General features: G+C 42.7%; 2 protein-coding genes across 7 annotated transcripts in view; both read left to right on the top strand.

The window, feature by feature from the left end:
• STAT4 (signal transducer and activator of transcription 4) overlaps nt 1–2,595 on the top strand; it is a 34,722-nt gene extending 32,127 nt beyond the window's left edge. For 4 of the 5 annotated variants that reach the window (XM_081918560.1, XM_081918561.1, XM_081918558.1 and 1 more), the window contains exons 23-24: nt 421–529; nt 1,858–2,595. In XM_081918560.1, the coding sequence (XP_081774686.1) occupies nt 421–529; nt 1,858–1,884 (136 nt within the window). In that variant the 3' untranslated portion in view covers nt 1,885–2,595. The remainder of the gene's footprint in view (nt 1–420; nt 530–1,857) is intronic. The other variant, XM_081918559.1, reaches the window with a different exon arrangement.
• A 4,642-nt stretch (nt 2,596–7,237) lies between these two features.
• STAT1 (signal transducer and activator of transcription 1) overlaps nt 7,238–15,379 on the top strand; it is a 43,842-nt gene continuing 35,700 nt past the window's right edge. Inside the window, exons 1-4 of one of the 2 annotated variants that reach the window (XM_081919199.1) lie at nt 7,238–7,341; nt 9,857–9,985; nt 13,266–13,410; nt 15,049–15,147. In XM_081919199.1, coding sequence (XP_081775325.1) covers nt 9,858–9,985; nt 13,266–13,410; nt 15,049–15,147 — 372 coding nt within the window. In that variant the 5' untranslated portion in view covers nt 7,238–7,341; nt 9,857. Of the gene's footprint in view, nt 7,342–7,516; nt 7,539–9,856; nt 9,986–13,265; nt 13,411–15,048; nt 15,148–15,379 lie in introns of those variants that run through there. The other variant, XM_081919198.1, reaches the window with a different exon arrangement.

Genomic DNA, 15,379 nt, shown 5'->3' with positions numbered 1-15,379 from the left:
GTGACATTTCTTTTGCTGCTTTGTCTTGGAACCCTTCTCCTAAAAAGTGGGTGAACCATCCAGGATTGATGGGAAGTGAAAATAGAGTGCAGTGGTACCTCGGGTTAAGAATTTAATTCGTTCTGGAGGTCCGTTCTTAACCTGAAACTGTTCTTAACCTGAGGTACCATTTTAGCTAATGGGGCCTCCCACTGCCACCGCGCGATTTCTGTTCTCATCCTGAAATAAAGTTCTTAACCCGAGGTACTATTTCTGGGCTAGCGGAGTCTGTAACCTGAAGCATCTGTAACCTGAAGCATCTGTAACCCGGGGTACCACTGTATGTGCCTGAGGCGTCAATTTAGCTCAGTCCCTTACAACAGTATCTGCTTCTCGCGTATTACTCATTCAAGATGTCGTTTTTGTCTCTTTTTTTTAAAGCCTGAGTGATTCCACAGACCCACCTTCTCCATCAGACCTTCTCCCCATGTCTCCAAGTGTCTATGCTGTTTTGAGAGAACACCTGAGCCCTACCGTAATGGAAACTGCTGTACGTTCCAAGCTTAATTTCTTCTAAACTTGTGACTAACAAATGAAGAGGTGCTGTTAAGGAGTGACTGGGTATCTTTTAGAATACAGTCGTACCTTGGATCCCGAACGCCTTGCGAGTCGAATGTTTTGGCTGCCGAATGTCACAAACCCGGAAGTGAGTGTTCCGGTTTGCAAACGTTCTTTGGAACCCAAACATCTGACATGACTTCCACAGCTTCCGATTGGCTGCAGGAGCTTCCTGCAGCCAATTGGAAGCCACGCCTTGGTTTCCAAACATTTTGGAAGTCCAACAGACTTCCAGAACAGATTCCTTTCGACTTCTGAGGTGCCACTGTGCCGGACTGGTTATCAGGTGCTATAACGAAAGAGCTAGTGACTGTGTTCTTACATAATGTGAAATGAAACGATGGCTAAATGCAAATGGGTGGTCTCTGAGCAGTTTGCAGCCACTTTGTACCTGTTCTTGGCTCCCACTCAGGTTGAGAGGGGGACAGCTTAACAGTGATTCTGGGTTTAGACAGCACTAAGCCAGCCCCTGCTAAAAGGACAGCTTTATAGGGAAGACTGAGTAGTTTGTCAGGAGGAGAAGAGAATAGTACTCTAAAACACTTAGCTCTTCACATGATTAGGAAGCTATAAACCTTCTCCAAATAAAATCCTTGCAGCCGCTCTTAAAAGACTCCCTGCACATGCATGTGTGTTTGCTAGCTTGCAGCTCCAGAAACTGCTTACATTTTAAGGAATTATGCAAACACTGCACACAGCACCCTGATAAATGTATGCTTATAGGAGAAAATTTCTACATTTATAACCAAACTACTGTATCTGTAGCCCTCAGTAGGCTGCAGTTTCTTTCACTATGATGAATAGTTTTGTATAATTCACAAGCTTGCACATTCCTACACCAACTAAGGAAAAGACAACACTTTGCTTATTTAGTACTGCTTCCTCCGCAGAACTGATACGGCACAAACTTCCAAAACGAAGCTGGGTCTTTTAAAAATGATTTTAAAGATCAAATTGGGCCTCTAATCCTCAGTGATATTCTCCCCCCCCCCCCACGCGCGCTGAATTAATTGGGTCAACAGTACCATTGTGCCTTCTTCATAACGTAACATCTGGATTTCACACCACAGTAGAAAATTAGGTCAATCTTTCACAAGAGGGGAACAAATAGATCTTTTGTTTGCTTCAGCTTTCAGTTTTCAGATACACATGTGGCATTTTCATTTCCAGCAAGCTATAGTTCAACTTGCATTTAAGAAAAACAAACAGCAACGAATTTCCACAAACTGATTGATTCTTCTTCTTTTTCTTCTCTTCCAGTTAAGTTCACCATATTCAGCTGACTGACGATTCTAAAGTGCATGTGTATGTTTTTAAACAGAAACATTCCTAAGAAGATGTTTTTCTAGTTCCCTTTGTAGATACTGTATCTGTACCCTGTGGAGCACATATGGGGAACCTGTGGCCCTACAGACGTTTCTGGAGTACAACTGCCATCATCAATTACTGTTAGTCATCCTGACTGGTGTTGATGAGAACCACAGGTTCTTCATCACTCCTCCAGACACACACGATTGTCTTTGACCAAACTCTGCTTTCATAAATTAAGTCAATACTTGGCCTGGGTTCAGACATAACACTAAGCCATGGTTTGGGCCCAAAGAACAAGCTGTGATAAGCCTCTGGCTTGTGCACACCACCCCTGCTCTCCATGGTTTACCCTGAGGGATAGCTCAGTCAATACAGCATGAAATGCTTAAGCTCAAGGTCATAGGTTCAAGGCCCTTGTGGGGCAAAAGATTCCTGCATTGTAGCAAGTTTAACTAGATTGTACTTGTGGTCCTTTCCAACTATTCTATGATTCTCTTATTCTAGTCCTGGCTTGTTTGAACTAAGCGCAGTGAACATAAATCCCCATTTTCTCAGTTTTGCCATAACAGAAAGCTGCAGATGATTTAAAACTGCTAATGGAAGCAGTGCCGGATTTACGTATAAGCTAAACAAGCTATAGCTTAGGGCCCCACTCTCTTGGCCCCCCCCCCAATACTTCTTAATTGTATTTCAGTTCAACAATCACTTTGATAAAATACATATTTTGTTATGTGCAAATGGCTTTAGATACCTATTAGGTCCATAAATTACCATATAGCATATATTCAACACAAAAAACAGTGACAATTTGTTGTTGACAAAGGACAGCTGGACATATAAAGGGCCCCATTACCTTCAGTAGCTTAGGGCCCCATCAAACCTAAATCCGGCCCTGGATGGAAGTATGCACTTTCCTGACATTGCATGTGAAGGAGGAGAGCATTGGCACTGTGCAAGCCCGAGGCTCACTTTGGCTTATTCTCACAACCCTGGTTTAGCATTATGTCTGAACTGGAACTAGAACTTAGTACATGAAACAAGTGGCAATGAAAAATTAGGAAATGGATGTACTACTGAAAAGCTAGAATCAAATTAGTTGCACAGGTCTAAAAATATTATTTCTGCCTTTATACTCTATATAGATATAATTTAATGTAGAATTGTAGTAGAATTCCTACTGCTCTTTGCAAGCTGTCCTTCCCACTCCCTAAAAATTGGGGTTCTATATTTCAATTCTTGCCACTTCTGGATCCTGAACTATGAATCCTGGCAGCCTTTCCAAAATCCACCATGTTTTCAACAAAACTTCCAAGTCATGCATATCTACAAAGGTTATGTATTTTTGCTATATATTTATTCTTGTAATATTTTAATCTGTGTGCACCAAACTGTCATTCTTACAATATATTAAACCTTGATACATTGGAGAACTGAGCCAAACACGCATATGTGTGAATAACTCTTCGAAGCAGCCTTAAAAACTACAAGCTAGAGTGACTGCAAGCAACGTAATTATGTGTGGAAACATATTGGGCCTTTCATTAAAGCCTAGCCGCATTGGAAATATTGAATAAATTGACACACATCCAGAAACGGCTGGGCATCAGATTGAGAACTGGATTTTCTAGCTCCAAGACAAGTGTTTTTTGCATGGCCAAAAGAATAGCAGGCCCCCTTGGCTGGAGAGTGTATAGTGAATATGACTATCAGCTGATTATATAAAGAATCCACTACCGATACCTGAGCCTGGTTCAAGTTGGTGTTGAATGGTAGAGAATTGTTATATTTTTGTGTCTTTATAGTTTTAAGTCTAGTTGACTATGAGATAAGAACATTGGAATGGGCTTATGTTATGTACTAAGTTGAATAGGATTCAGAATGCAGCAGTCTGATTGGTCCTAGAACAATAGGATTCAGAATGCAGCAGTCTGATTGGTCCTAGAAAAATAAGATCCAGAATGCAGCAGTCTGATTAGTCCACAGGAGCCAACCAATCCAGCTCCAGGTGGAAGTGAATCCGCAACCTGATCGGCCTACAGGAGAATCCCGGAATTTGCCAATCACGTGGGCCCCATTGTGTAAATAATGTATATAAAGCAGACATTCTGGGGGAACATCCATTCCTCCTCACCACTATGAGCTGAATAAAGAGCATGAAATCCCCTCTCGATTCCAAGTATATCTCAGCTTATCATGCTTAATATCAGCTGTGACATTGAATGAAAGTTAGATTTTTTCCCCCTAGATCCCAGGTGAGAGCTGGGAGGGACTACTGCCTTCTGTGAGTGGTAAGGGTTAAGAACTACCTTTAAGAGAGGACTCCATAGACTATTTTTACTACTGTTGGTGGATTGTTTTTTTTACATTAGTTTTCTGTACCTTAGTGAATAATGAAAAAACAAAAAATCTTAATGGCAAAAAAAGATTTCTCTGATGAATTGGTGCATTTGCACAGAAGAAGGGTAGAAAAAAACATTTGTCAAATAAATACTCAAATTATGTCTGTCTTTTTTGTGTGTGCCTGTGTTGTCATTTTTTATTTTTATAACGGCTAGGGGTCTCAGAAACTAGAAGTTACCCAAGCCCCTCTCAATCTCTGAAAGGACTTGCACACATGAAGCATGTATAATGAATGCTGTTGCTCTTGATCATTGCATAACCTTCAAGAGGGGTGTGTATGTGTGTAATAGCATGCATGAATGTATGCCTTAGTATACAGGACAACTAGAAACAACCACAGAACCAAAAGAGCTAAATGCTTTCTAGACCAAGCTTTGCCCATGGTGATAAGAGGAAGGCATTCTGCTCATGCTGGAGTCCTCACTTTCTCCATTGCTACTGGAGAAGATGCTAAAATTGATTAATATATGAGATAGACCAGAGTTTATTTTGGGGTTCAGACAAGTGTGTGCATAATACGTGTGTTTTTTAAAAAAGTTTTCTGATTGAGCAGTGTTCCGAACTTTCATGCAAATAAGGAACTGGGTACTGTTAACCATCTCCTGCCCCCTTAACTTCCACTGCAATCCTGTTTTAAAAGCAAGGATGTGAAACCAGATTTGGGCTCCCTGCCATCATCTATTAAGCCCTGCCGCCCCATGATGGCCAGTGCACGAGACGCAATAAATTACAACACTGTCCATTTCAGTCCATGCCAATATTTCCTTGACAGCTTCCCTCTGAACTTCCTGGGTTCCTGTCTTGTTTTCAGAGTGCTTTACAATGGACGCGCTCATATATCGCTTTGCATCGATCCGAAACACGGCAATAGTAAGCTGGGGCTTTGCTTTCTTTTCTTTAACTCAGAGGAGGTTATTGAAATCGAAAGAAGAAAGGAAGTCAAAGCAATCCTCCCGGCCATCTCTCTGAAGCTAGCTCTTTCTCCTTCCCCTCCCCAGGCTCCCACCACGTGGGACCGTTTTTAACTTTCGTTTTCATTGCGGACGAAGGCTTTCCCGTACTTGTCCCTGTTTCTCAGAAAGCACGTGTGGCCGTGCTGTTCCAGGAACAGCTCTCTCCTCCCGCCCTTCACCCAGGCGCGGCATCCGCCTCCTCCCCTTTCTGTGTGGTTTGGCTGGAAAAAGCAGGCTGGGATTTGGGGGGTTTCCTAGCGGTTTCTGCATGTTTGACCCTGGCCGTTCATTGCCTTACCGAAAAGCTTGATAATATTGAACTTGGCAGCTTTGCAGACTTCTGCTTCATTGCTCAAAGGGTGGTAACTTTGGTGGCATCAATGTAAGAAAAGTTCTACACAGGAAACTTATTTCCTGGGATAGACTCTCTTAATCTCAGGGTTGTGGGTTGGAGTTCCACGTTGGGTGAAATCTTCCCTCCTCTCTCCACCCCATATCCATAGTTTACTAAGAGTTTGAGATATTACCTACAACAGTACTGATGCTAAAGGAAAGGCACTACTGTGAAAACCTGATCTTTGCGGAGGTATGAAACTATAGGAAAGCTTCAAATATTTAAACAGAAGCTGTAATCTGATATGCTTTTAAAAAGGTAAAGGGACCCCTGACCATTAGGTCCAGTCGTGGGCGACTCGGGTTGCGGCGCTCATCTCGCTTTATTGGCCGAGGGAGCTGGCGTACAGCTTCCGGGTCATGTGGCCAGCATGACTAAGCCACTTCTGGTGAACCAGAGCAGCGCACGGATACGCCGTTTACCTTCCCGCCAGAGCAGTACCTATTTATCTACTTGCACTTTGACGTGCTTTCAAACTGCTAGGTTGGCAGGAGCAGGGATTGAGCTACGGGAACTCACTCCATCGTGGGGATTCAAACTGCCGACCTTCTGATCAGCAAGTCCTAGGCTCTGTGGTTTAACCCACAGCACCACCCGAGTCCCTCTTACCTGCTTTTAACTGGGAGCTAATCCTATGCAGCTGGGGGGGGGGGGACTAACTTCAGAGTAGAGCTACAGAGCATTGTGCAGGAAACCCCTTCTTGCTACAAGTCTTGGATTTGTAGATTCCACCTAGGACTGGGTTGCTAATTATTTTTTGCCAAGCACATGCAAAAATTAGGAAGCCCTTATCATGCAATCATCTCAAACTCACTAACCTCGAGGTTTTTGTCCCTGTTAGAACAAACGGAGCCCCTTCTTTGTGCGCTTCTTCCAAGTGAGATCTGGAGGGCGGCGACATAAGAACGGGCCTTTTCTGCAGTGGCACCTCGTTTGTGGAATGCTCTCCCTAGGGAGGTTCGCCTGGTGCTTTCATTATATATTTTTAGCACCAGGTTAAAACATTCCTATTCAACCAGCCTTTGGCTGATGAATATTCTACAGCCTTTTAAATGCATCTGTGGGAAGGGTAAGGGTGTTTCATTGTTTTGGCTTAATTATTTACTGTGCTTTATCTTGCATTTTTTTCTTTGAACTGCCTCTGGGATCTCTTGATGAAGGGTAGTATATATTTAAAAAAACAAAAAAACCCAGCAGCAGTAGTGTCAAATCCTGTCAAAGAAACATCTGTCAACAGCCCTGAGATATATGGATTGAATTTGATATTTTTCAAATAAATAAAAAACCACATCCACACAAGGGGAACAATGCTTTTCCTATAATATTTTTATTTTATTTTTTTAAAGGGCAAGGATGAGGAGACGGTAAAGAGAGCGCGTTAGCTAGCTTTAGGAAACGTTTGCAAAAAGAACACGGCAAGATCAGAGGACGATTATAAGCACGGCCCCTTCGCTAAACTACAGCTGTGCTTTTGCAGGAGAGGGAGGAGGGCGCTATCGTGGGAACAGCCTTATTATTCAAAGAAGGCGGAACACACTCTCCTGAATGGTTGATCGCCGAAAGCAGCGCCCCGCTGATTGGTCGCGCGCCTGCCGCCGCTTGCTATTTCCTAGTCCGGCTTACTTTCGTTTTAGACAGAGTCGGGGAGCATCGGCGCGCGCTCCGGGGCATCTGCAGAGCAGCCAGGTAAGCAGAAGGAGCAAGGTGCTGCGTGCTTCCGTGCTTGTGCAGTTTTGGGCTCTCCAAGAATGCAAGGGAGATAGATGTATGCAAAAAGCGGCAGCCGTCTGCTTGGGCCTTAACGGATTCCCAGGGTCTTCGCGCAAGCGTCTCTCCAACGCAGGGGTATAAAATAAGGCTGCGCTCCCTCGATTTATGCGAGAGTAAGGCTGCATCCATTCTAGGCATTGCCTTCCCTAAATATATATGTATGTGTGTGTGTGTGTGTCTCTATATATCTGTATATTGTGGAACTCCGCACAGAACTGCAATTCGCAGCACGCTTAAACTGATAGTGCCAGGATTCGTATTTTTTTTGGGGGGGGGAATGTAAAATATGCATCAAGGGTGCTTTAAATTTATGGTGCGAATGGTTTCGAAGTTTTTTTCTCTCCCCCCTCCTGTGCAAATGCACCAGTTACACAGGAAAAACCTTTTTTGGGGGGGGGGCATTCAGATTTTTCGTTTTTTCATCATGCCAAGTTCTGTTCGGAAGCAGCTGGACGCGACTTCCAAGTATACATAGGAGAAGGGGCAGCACAGTTGCATTCTTGAAATGTGTCGCAAACCCTTGAGCGTTGCAAGCTTCGCTGGCGATTGCACTTATTTTCCGGAGCCAGAATGCGTAGCCGGGGGCGGGCAGCTCCCCCCCCCCCATCAAGTAAATAAATAAAAATATCACAATCTTACTCCCTGGCAGGTACTTTTCCCTAGAAAACATCAGTGCCTGATTTTGTATAATAATTTTTATTAATTTTTAATCCCATTGATCCAAAAGAGCCACATTTTCACAATATCAAATTACAATACAATTTTTTTTGAAAAAAAAATCTAATACAAAATTAAACCATTAAGGGTGACTTCCTGTGTGTTGGATATCGGGGTACAAAGTTCTTATTTCTTTCTGCTTCCATAATCTTGATTATTCTAATGACATCAGTTCTGATTTTGATCCTTTATTTAGCAGTGCCTGCTTTTGTTACTTACGTATGTGGCATATTATTTTATCCTTCCCTGAAATGTGTGAGCCATTGTCTACAGAACATGGAAATTTAGAATACTAACTGGCCATCTCTCTTGCTCAGCCTTGCACCACTACTTGGACCATAGAGCCATTCAGTACCTTGCTGAGCATAAAGACCTGGCTAAGGTCAGGGGTGACAGGGGAGTCTCAATGGGCTATTTTTACTGAGCGTGCACAGAAAAACTGCATTGGAAAAAAGGAATTGGAGAAGGAAGTGTGAAACGGATTTCAGCAAATTCAAGAAAACTTGTTTTAGTTTAGGGTTGTTGTTTTTTAAAAGGCGTGTTTTTTGTAATTTTGCAAAGTATACCCTTTAACTGCACGAGAGGTACGCCCAGGTGTCTTTTTTTAATTTACCTTCTAGTTGTCAAATGATGTAAGATTTTGACAGATTTTTCTTGAGAGTCAAAAGAAAGCAATTTAAAACAGCTGTTTTTGAGACATTTCATTCTGAATCTGCTAGACAGAACCAGACAGAAGTCCTGCCCCCTGCCCAACATAAATCCTGGCTACGCCCATGGTAGAATTAAAGCAGAACAAGAGGGAATTGGTTACTAAGGTGCTAAAGATTGAGTTATTTCTCCCAGCTTGCCTTGGTCCAGATTGTGATCTGTCTGGGGCCAATTCAGAAATGCACTGAGCATCATCCCATTCAAATTAAGCATTATTTTGTCCCTCTAATTTGAGTGGGGAAGGGTTAAAAGCATGCCTGTTAAATCTTGCCCATTGAACCCAGTGGTGTGCGATACTGCTTAACTTAGGGGTTAGATTCCACCTCTTTTCTCCAGTTGCTGAATTAATGTAAGTCAAAAGAGAGGGCAGATTTTTGAACTTTTTGCAGGATGTGTCCAGATGTCAAACAGTTTGTCCTGTACATTGTACATTATTTGTACCTACATACAGTATCCACCTAACCTTATAACAGAAGAATGCTGTAAAAGTAAGCCCTGTTGCATTCAGTGCGGCTTACTCCCAGGTAAGTGGGTATAGGATTGCAGCCGAAGTCCTGCTCATCCCCATTTTCCACCCCTGCAATTCCTCCACTAGCCTCTTTACTCCCCGTGGCAAAGGCAGAAAAATTGTGCTGTTCGTATAGCTTAATAATATTTCATACCCTGCCCATCTGGCTGGGTTTCCCCAGCCACTCTGGGCGGCTTACAGCACATATAGAAACATAGTAAGACATTAAGCATTATAAAATCCAGTGTTGCTTGGCACAGAATTCAAGTTTGCTTTTTAGTACAGCTGGGCCTAAGCCATTTTCTGATGGAGCAGCCTTGTGAACACACAAGTTACTGGCTTGCAGGTCTCTCTGCCTTTGCTAGCTTCCTAAACTTTTGGTAGTCTGCAGTTCCATTCTGATCTCAGAGAAGAGGAAGCTAAAATCTCCACTGAGGTGTGTGATAGAGAACGTTACGGTAAGTATTCTTAAAAACTGTTCTCCTTTTGATTCTGCAGGATGAGTCAGTGGTATAAACTGCAGCAGTTGGATTCAAAATTCCTGGAGCAAGTACACCAGCTCTACGATGACAGTTTCCCTATGGAGATACGACAGTATCTAGCGCAGTGGCTGGAAGCCCAAGACTGGTGAGAGGCCAACTTGTGTTTGAGATGTCAAATGATAAGATTGTGTTCCAAACTGTGCATGGCCTAATTTGCTCCTGTCAAAACGATTGGGCTTTAAAAAGTGCCGAAGATAATGTTTGCATAGGAACTAAGTTTTGGTAAAGCAAATAAACAACATATTTTATTGTAAGCCCTTGTTTGGCAACCAGTTTAATGTTGAGATGTAAGCAAGTTGAGCCAACGACATCCTAAGTCTTGTTAACAAAGTCTTGTCATCCTGTTGAGGATGTCACTTGCATGACATCACGGTACCAGGCAGTGTTTGAAATTAACAGGCGCATTTTGCATCCGGTCCTTGACCACTTGTGACCAAGTGAAAATGCCTGACATCTCCACCAACCAGGAATCATTGGATCTGGACTGTTTTTGCACACTAATACCCCACCCTACCAGTTACATTTTATCTGCTCAATCGGAATGAAATTGCTTTTTCTGAGCAGTAGCAAATATCGTTAAGAAAGAGGTCGGAATAGGCCAATTCAGTGGTACCTTGGTCCTCAAACTTAATTCGTTCCAGAAGTCCGTTCCAAAATCAAAGGCACGCATTCCCATAATGCAAAAATGGATTAATCCATTCCAGACTTTTTAAATAAAAAACCTAAGAAAGCAATTTAACCTGAATTTTACTATCTAACGAGACCATTGATCTATAACAGGGGTCAGCAACCTTTTTCAGCCGTGGGCCGGTCCACTGTCCCTCAGACCATGTGGTAGGCTGGACTATACAGTGGTACCTCAGGTTACATACGCTTCAGGTTACAGACTCCGCTAACCCAGAAATAGTGCTTCAGGTTAATAACTTTGCTTCAGGATGAGAACAGAAATCATGCTCCGGCGGCAGCGGGAGGCCCCATTAGCTAAAGTGGTGCTTCAGGTTAAGAACAGTTTCAGGTTCAGAACGGACCTCCGGAACGAATTAAGTACTTAACCTGAGGTACCACTGTATTTTGAAAAAAGGAAAGGAAAAAAGAACGAATTCCTATGCCCTACAAATTACCCAGAGATGCATTTTAAATCAAAGGACACATTCTACTCATGTAAAAACACCTGATTCCCGGACCGTCTGCGGGCCAGATTTAGAAGGCGATTGGGCCGCATCCAGTCCATGGGCCTTAGGTTGCCTACCCCTGATCTATAAAATGAAAGCAATAGGCAACATACTGCAGTCACACAATCAATCAATCAATCATTAGCTGAACTGGGTTCCACACAGATACAAAAACGCAAAATAAATAGCAGAAACAGGCGGACTTCAGCATAACACTCAAAACGGAAGGGTGGCACTCAAATCGGAAGCGTAACACTCAAAACAGAGCACGTTCAGCTTCCGAAAAACATTTGCAAGCTGGAACACTTGACTTCTGGGTTTGCAGTGTTTGGGTTCCAAGTTGTTTGAGTACCAAGGCGTTTGAGAACCAAGGTACCACTGTATATATGTGAACTGTCCCAAGTGACTTTTCTTCAAGTTCTTAAACTTTTTATCCTAGCTCAAGGTTGTCATCTGAACAAGCCAGATGTTCAAACGAGAATCGATCGCAACCAGTCCATCATTTGGAAAGCAAGACTTCAGAGCCGTCTTGCTCCAAAATGGCAACTAGACATTCTGTTTTGGCGACTGCAACCTTGGTTTAAGGAGCCATTTGGCATGTAGCTTATATATCTTGAGTTTCTAACACTGGTACCTGGTGCTGCTCCAACGTGAAACATAATGGTGGCACACCTGTCTGCTTTATTTGTACCTATTTGATTCTATTTTTTTTTAAAATAATTTTTATTGAATGGTTTTATGTTACAAAAAACAATACAGCCATACTACCACAAAATATAATTAAGAAAAAAAAATTACATACATCAATATTTAGTTTGTTATTTGTTATTTACCGTCTTATTTCCTCCCAAACATTGCATACAACAACACACATGTGTGCACACCCACACACCCGCACAGAAAATGATAATAATAAAAGTAAATATTTTCCCCCTTTTATCTTCTAAAATCTTTTCTTCAACTTTGACTTCCTGTCAAGTCCCTTTGCATATGTTTTATCTTACATTTGAATGTACACAAAACAACAAACCTTTCTATATAATTTTTCTAATACATTCTGAAAACATAATAAATCCTTAATTGTAGTCCACCTCCTTTTATTTCCTTTATCACTCGAATGCTAGCACGGAGTCAAAACTATTATTGTATTTTTGAACATATTTTTTATAAACATCCCATTTTTCCGCAAATTTTTGCTTTGAGTTTCCTCTGAGTTTACTAGTCAATTGAGCCGTCTCCACCAATTCCTGTAATTTGATTTGCCAATCTGTTATTTTTGGAGCCTCATGATCTTTCCATCCCTTGGCCACTAGTATACAAGCCACTGCGGTTGCATACAAAAATACCTCATAGATTTTTTGGGATCTCTTTATCTAAAATACTTAATAGAAATGCCTCCGGTTTTTTAGTAAAAGTTATCCCCATCATCTTTTTTAATTCATCGTATATTTCCTCCCCAAAAATCTTCATCTTTCCACACGTCCACCACATGTGGATCATGTCACCGTTATTTCCTCCACATCTCCAACAAGTATTCGCCAAATTTTTATACATTCTTGATAATCTGGAAGGAGTGAGGTACCACCTATGAGCCATTTTCACCATGTTCTCTCTTATACAGTGGTGCCTCGCAAGACGAAAAGAATCCGTTCCGCGATTCTCTTCGTCTAGCGGTTTTTTCGTCTTGTGAGGCAAGCCCATTGACAGCTTAGCGGATTAGCGCTACAGCGGTCTAGCGGCTTCTAGCGATCAGCTGTTAAGCGGCTTATCAGTGGCTTAGCGGCTTAGGAAAAGGGGGGAGCGGGAAAAACTCGCAAGATTTTTTCGTCTTGCGAAGCAACCCCATAGGGAAATTCGTTTTGCGAAGCGCCTCCAAAACGGAAAACCCTTTCGTCTAGTGGGTTTTCCGTCTTGCGAGGCGTTTGTCTTGCGGGGCACCACTGTATTAGAGCTGGCTGTAAATTTCAAATTTACCTTCCATAAGTTTTCCCAATCTTTTAGCATAATTATGCAATTATGTACCTATTTGATTCTAGCTGCAGTGCAGTATTGTTATTTGGGATTGCTGTTGCAAATCATAAACCAAAATAGGCTGCTGGAAGGGCAGAGGGGAGGGCCCCAGAGCCTTGCAAGAAGGTTTGTGGGAGGGCAAAGAAGCTGAAAGTGAACATCTTCCATTGCTTCATCTCCCAGGGACCATGCTGCTAGCGATGTTTCGCAGGCGACTCTACTGTTCCATAACCTGCTGTCTCAACTGGATGACCAATACAGCCGCTTCACACAGGAAAACAACTTTTTACTTCAGCACAACATTAGGAAGAGCAAACGTAACCTACAGGTAATGTCCTTGTGAATGAGAAGTAAAAAAAAAAGTACTGTGGTACCTCAGGTTACATACGCTTCAGGTTACAGACTCCGCTAACCCAGAAATAGTGCTTCAGGTTAAGAACTTTGCTTAGGATGAGAACAGAAATCGTGCTCTGGCGGCGCAGCGGCAGCAGGAGGCCCCATTAGCTAAAGTGGTGCTTCAGGTTAAGAACAGTTTCAGGTTAAGAACAGACCTCCGGAATGAATTAAGTACTTAACCCAAGGTACCACTGTATGTAAAATTCTTCACATGGTTTACATACTCTCATCATTCATGCGAGGATCTTGCCATGATTCTTCCGTTCAGAAGGGCCTTGATAGTATCCCCAAGTAAATGCTGGAAGTTTTCTTGAAACAAATGAGAACAGTCTAAGAACACTGCTAAACCAATTTATTTATCCAGTCAATCCATCTTCATAGGGTACTCTTGAAATTGCACCTCTGGCACTGGAATAATAATGTTATTATTTATACCCCATCAATCTGGCTGGGTTTCCCCAGACACTCTGGGCAGCTTATATAGCACATAGAAAAAACTCAAACATTAAAAACCTCTCGATACAGTTGGTCTCCTAACAACTCTCAGCATCTGTAACAAACTATAGCTCCCAAAACTCTTGGGGAAGCCATGAATGGTTAAAGTGGTATTGTAGTGCTTCAAATGAATACATGCAATTACCGTATTTTTCACTCTATAGGACGTACCAGCTGATAAGACTCACCGAGTTTTTGGAGGAGGAAAACAAGAAAAAAATATATTCTGAATCCCAGAAGCCAGAACAGCAAGAGGGATTTGGCTTCTGGGATAGCCTCTTGCTGTTCTGGCTTCTGGTATAGCCCATGAAGGCTCCCCGCTGCCCTGCGGAGGCTTCATGTGGCTAAGCCTGAAGCCAGAACAGAGAGAGGGGGCGCTGTGCAGTGCTCCCTCTCCATGTTCTGGCTTCTGGGATACCCGTGCACCCTGCATTCGCTCCATAAGACACACACATACATTTCCCCTTACTTTTTAGGAAGGGAAAAGTGCGTCTTATAGAGCGAAAAATACGATACTTCACAGCCACAAGCTTTGTGTATTACGGTCCTGAAAATTTTAGCATGTCTTCAAATCAAGGGTAATGTTGGCAGATTCCCCCCCCCCCTTTTAATGTTTGTTCAACACTTACTGGTCCACAATCTTGGATCTTGTGTGTTGAACTGGCCCCCCAAATTTGGGGTGCTACATAACATCTGCAGTAGTGAAGTTTATGCATCTTGACTCTCTACCTGCAATAAGGTGGCTCTCTGAAGGATGTGGGATACTTGTGATCTGTCTTCAGAAATTCAAAATGCTGAGGTGAGCATAAATAAGTGCAGATTTTTCCCGGGACTATGGTTTGCCCAGTTGCATGTGTGAATAGGCTCTACATCTGCTTCTTGGCAGCTCACCTGTTGTGAGGTTGAGCACTCAGCATCTTTTTTTATTTGAGTTTGATGGGACGTCAAAACCTGAGGATGCCCTGGTCAATGTTGTTTAGTTCCTCCTGTTGTTGTTGTTTTATAGGCAAATGTAGCAAAAAGAGAGAGAAGCTGGGCCAGCTCGCATTAACCTGTTCTTTATGGTGTATTCTAGAACACTTTTGAGGAAGACCCCATGTTCATGGCCATGATGATCTCCAAGTGTCTGCACGAAGAAGAGAAAATCCTCAAGGTGGCTGAGGAAGTAGATAAGGTAACTGTTTTCTCCCTTGCTTTTTTATCTCTGGGCAAACAGCATCATGTCATTGAGGGATGCCCTCTAGCGATCCACAGCGACATTCACACCGCACGCCATGTGGAGTGCTGCCCCAACATTAAATGCTGGAGCTCAGGCTGGTCTTCCATGAAGATGTCCTTTACTGTCAAGTCTGCTCAGAGCCTGTGATTGTCTTTGGGGGTTTCTGTTGTTGCTTGACCTGGGTGTC

This window comes from Podarcis melisellensis (assembly GCF_964234715.1).
Source record: "Podarcis melisellensis genome assembly, chromosome: 1".
Classification (NCBI taxonomy): Eukaryota; Metazoa; Chordata; class Lepidosauria; order Squamata; family Lacertidae; genus Podarcis; species Podarcis melisellensis.
The sequence above is the reverse complement of the archived record's forward strand: the minus strand, read 5'-3'. Positions and strand labels throughout refer to the sequence as shown.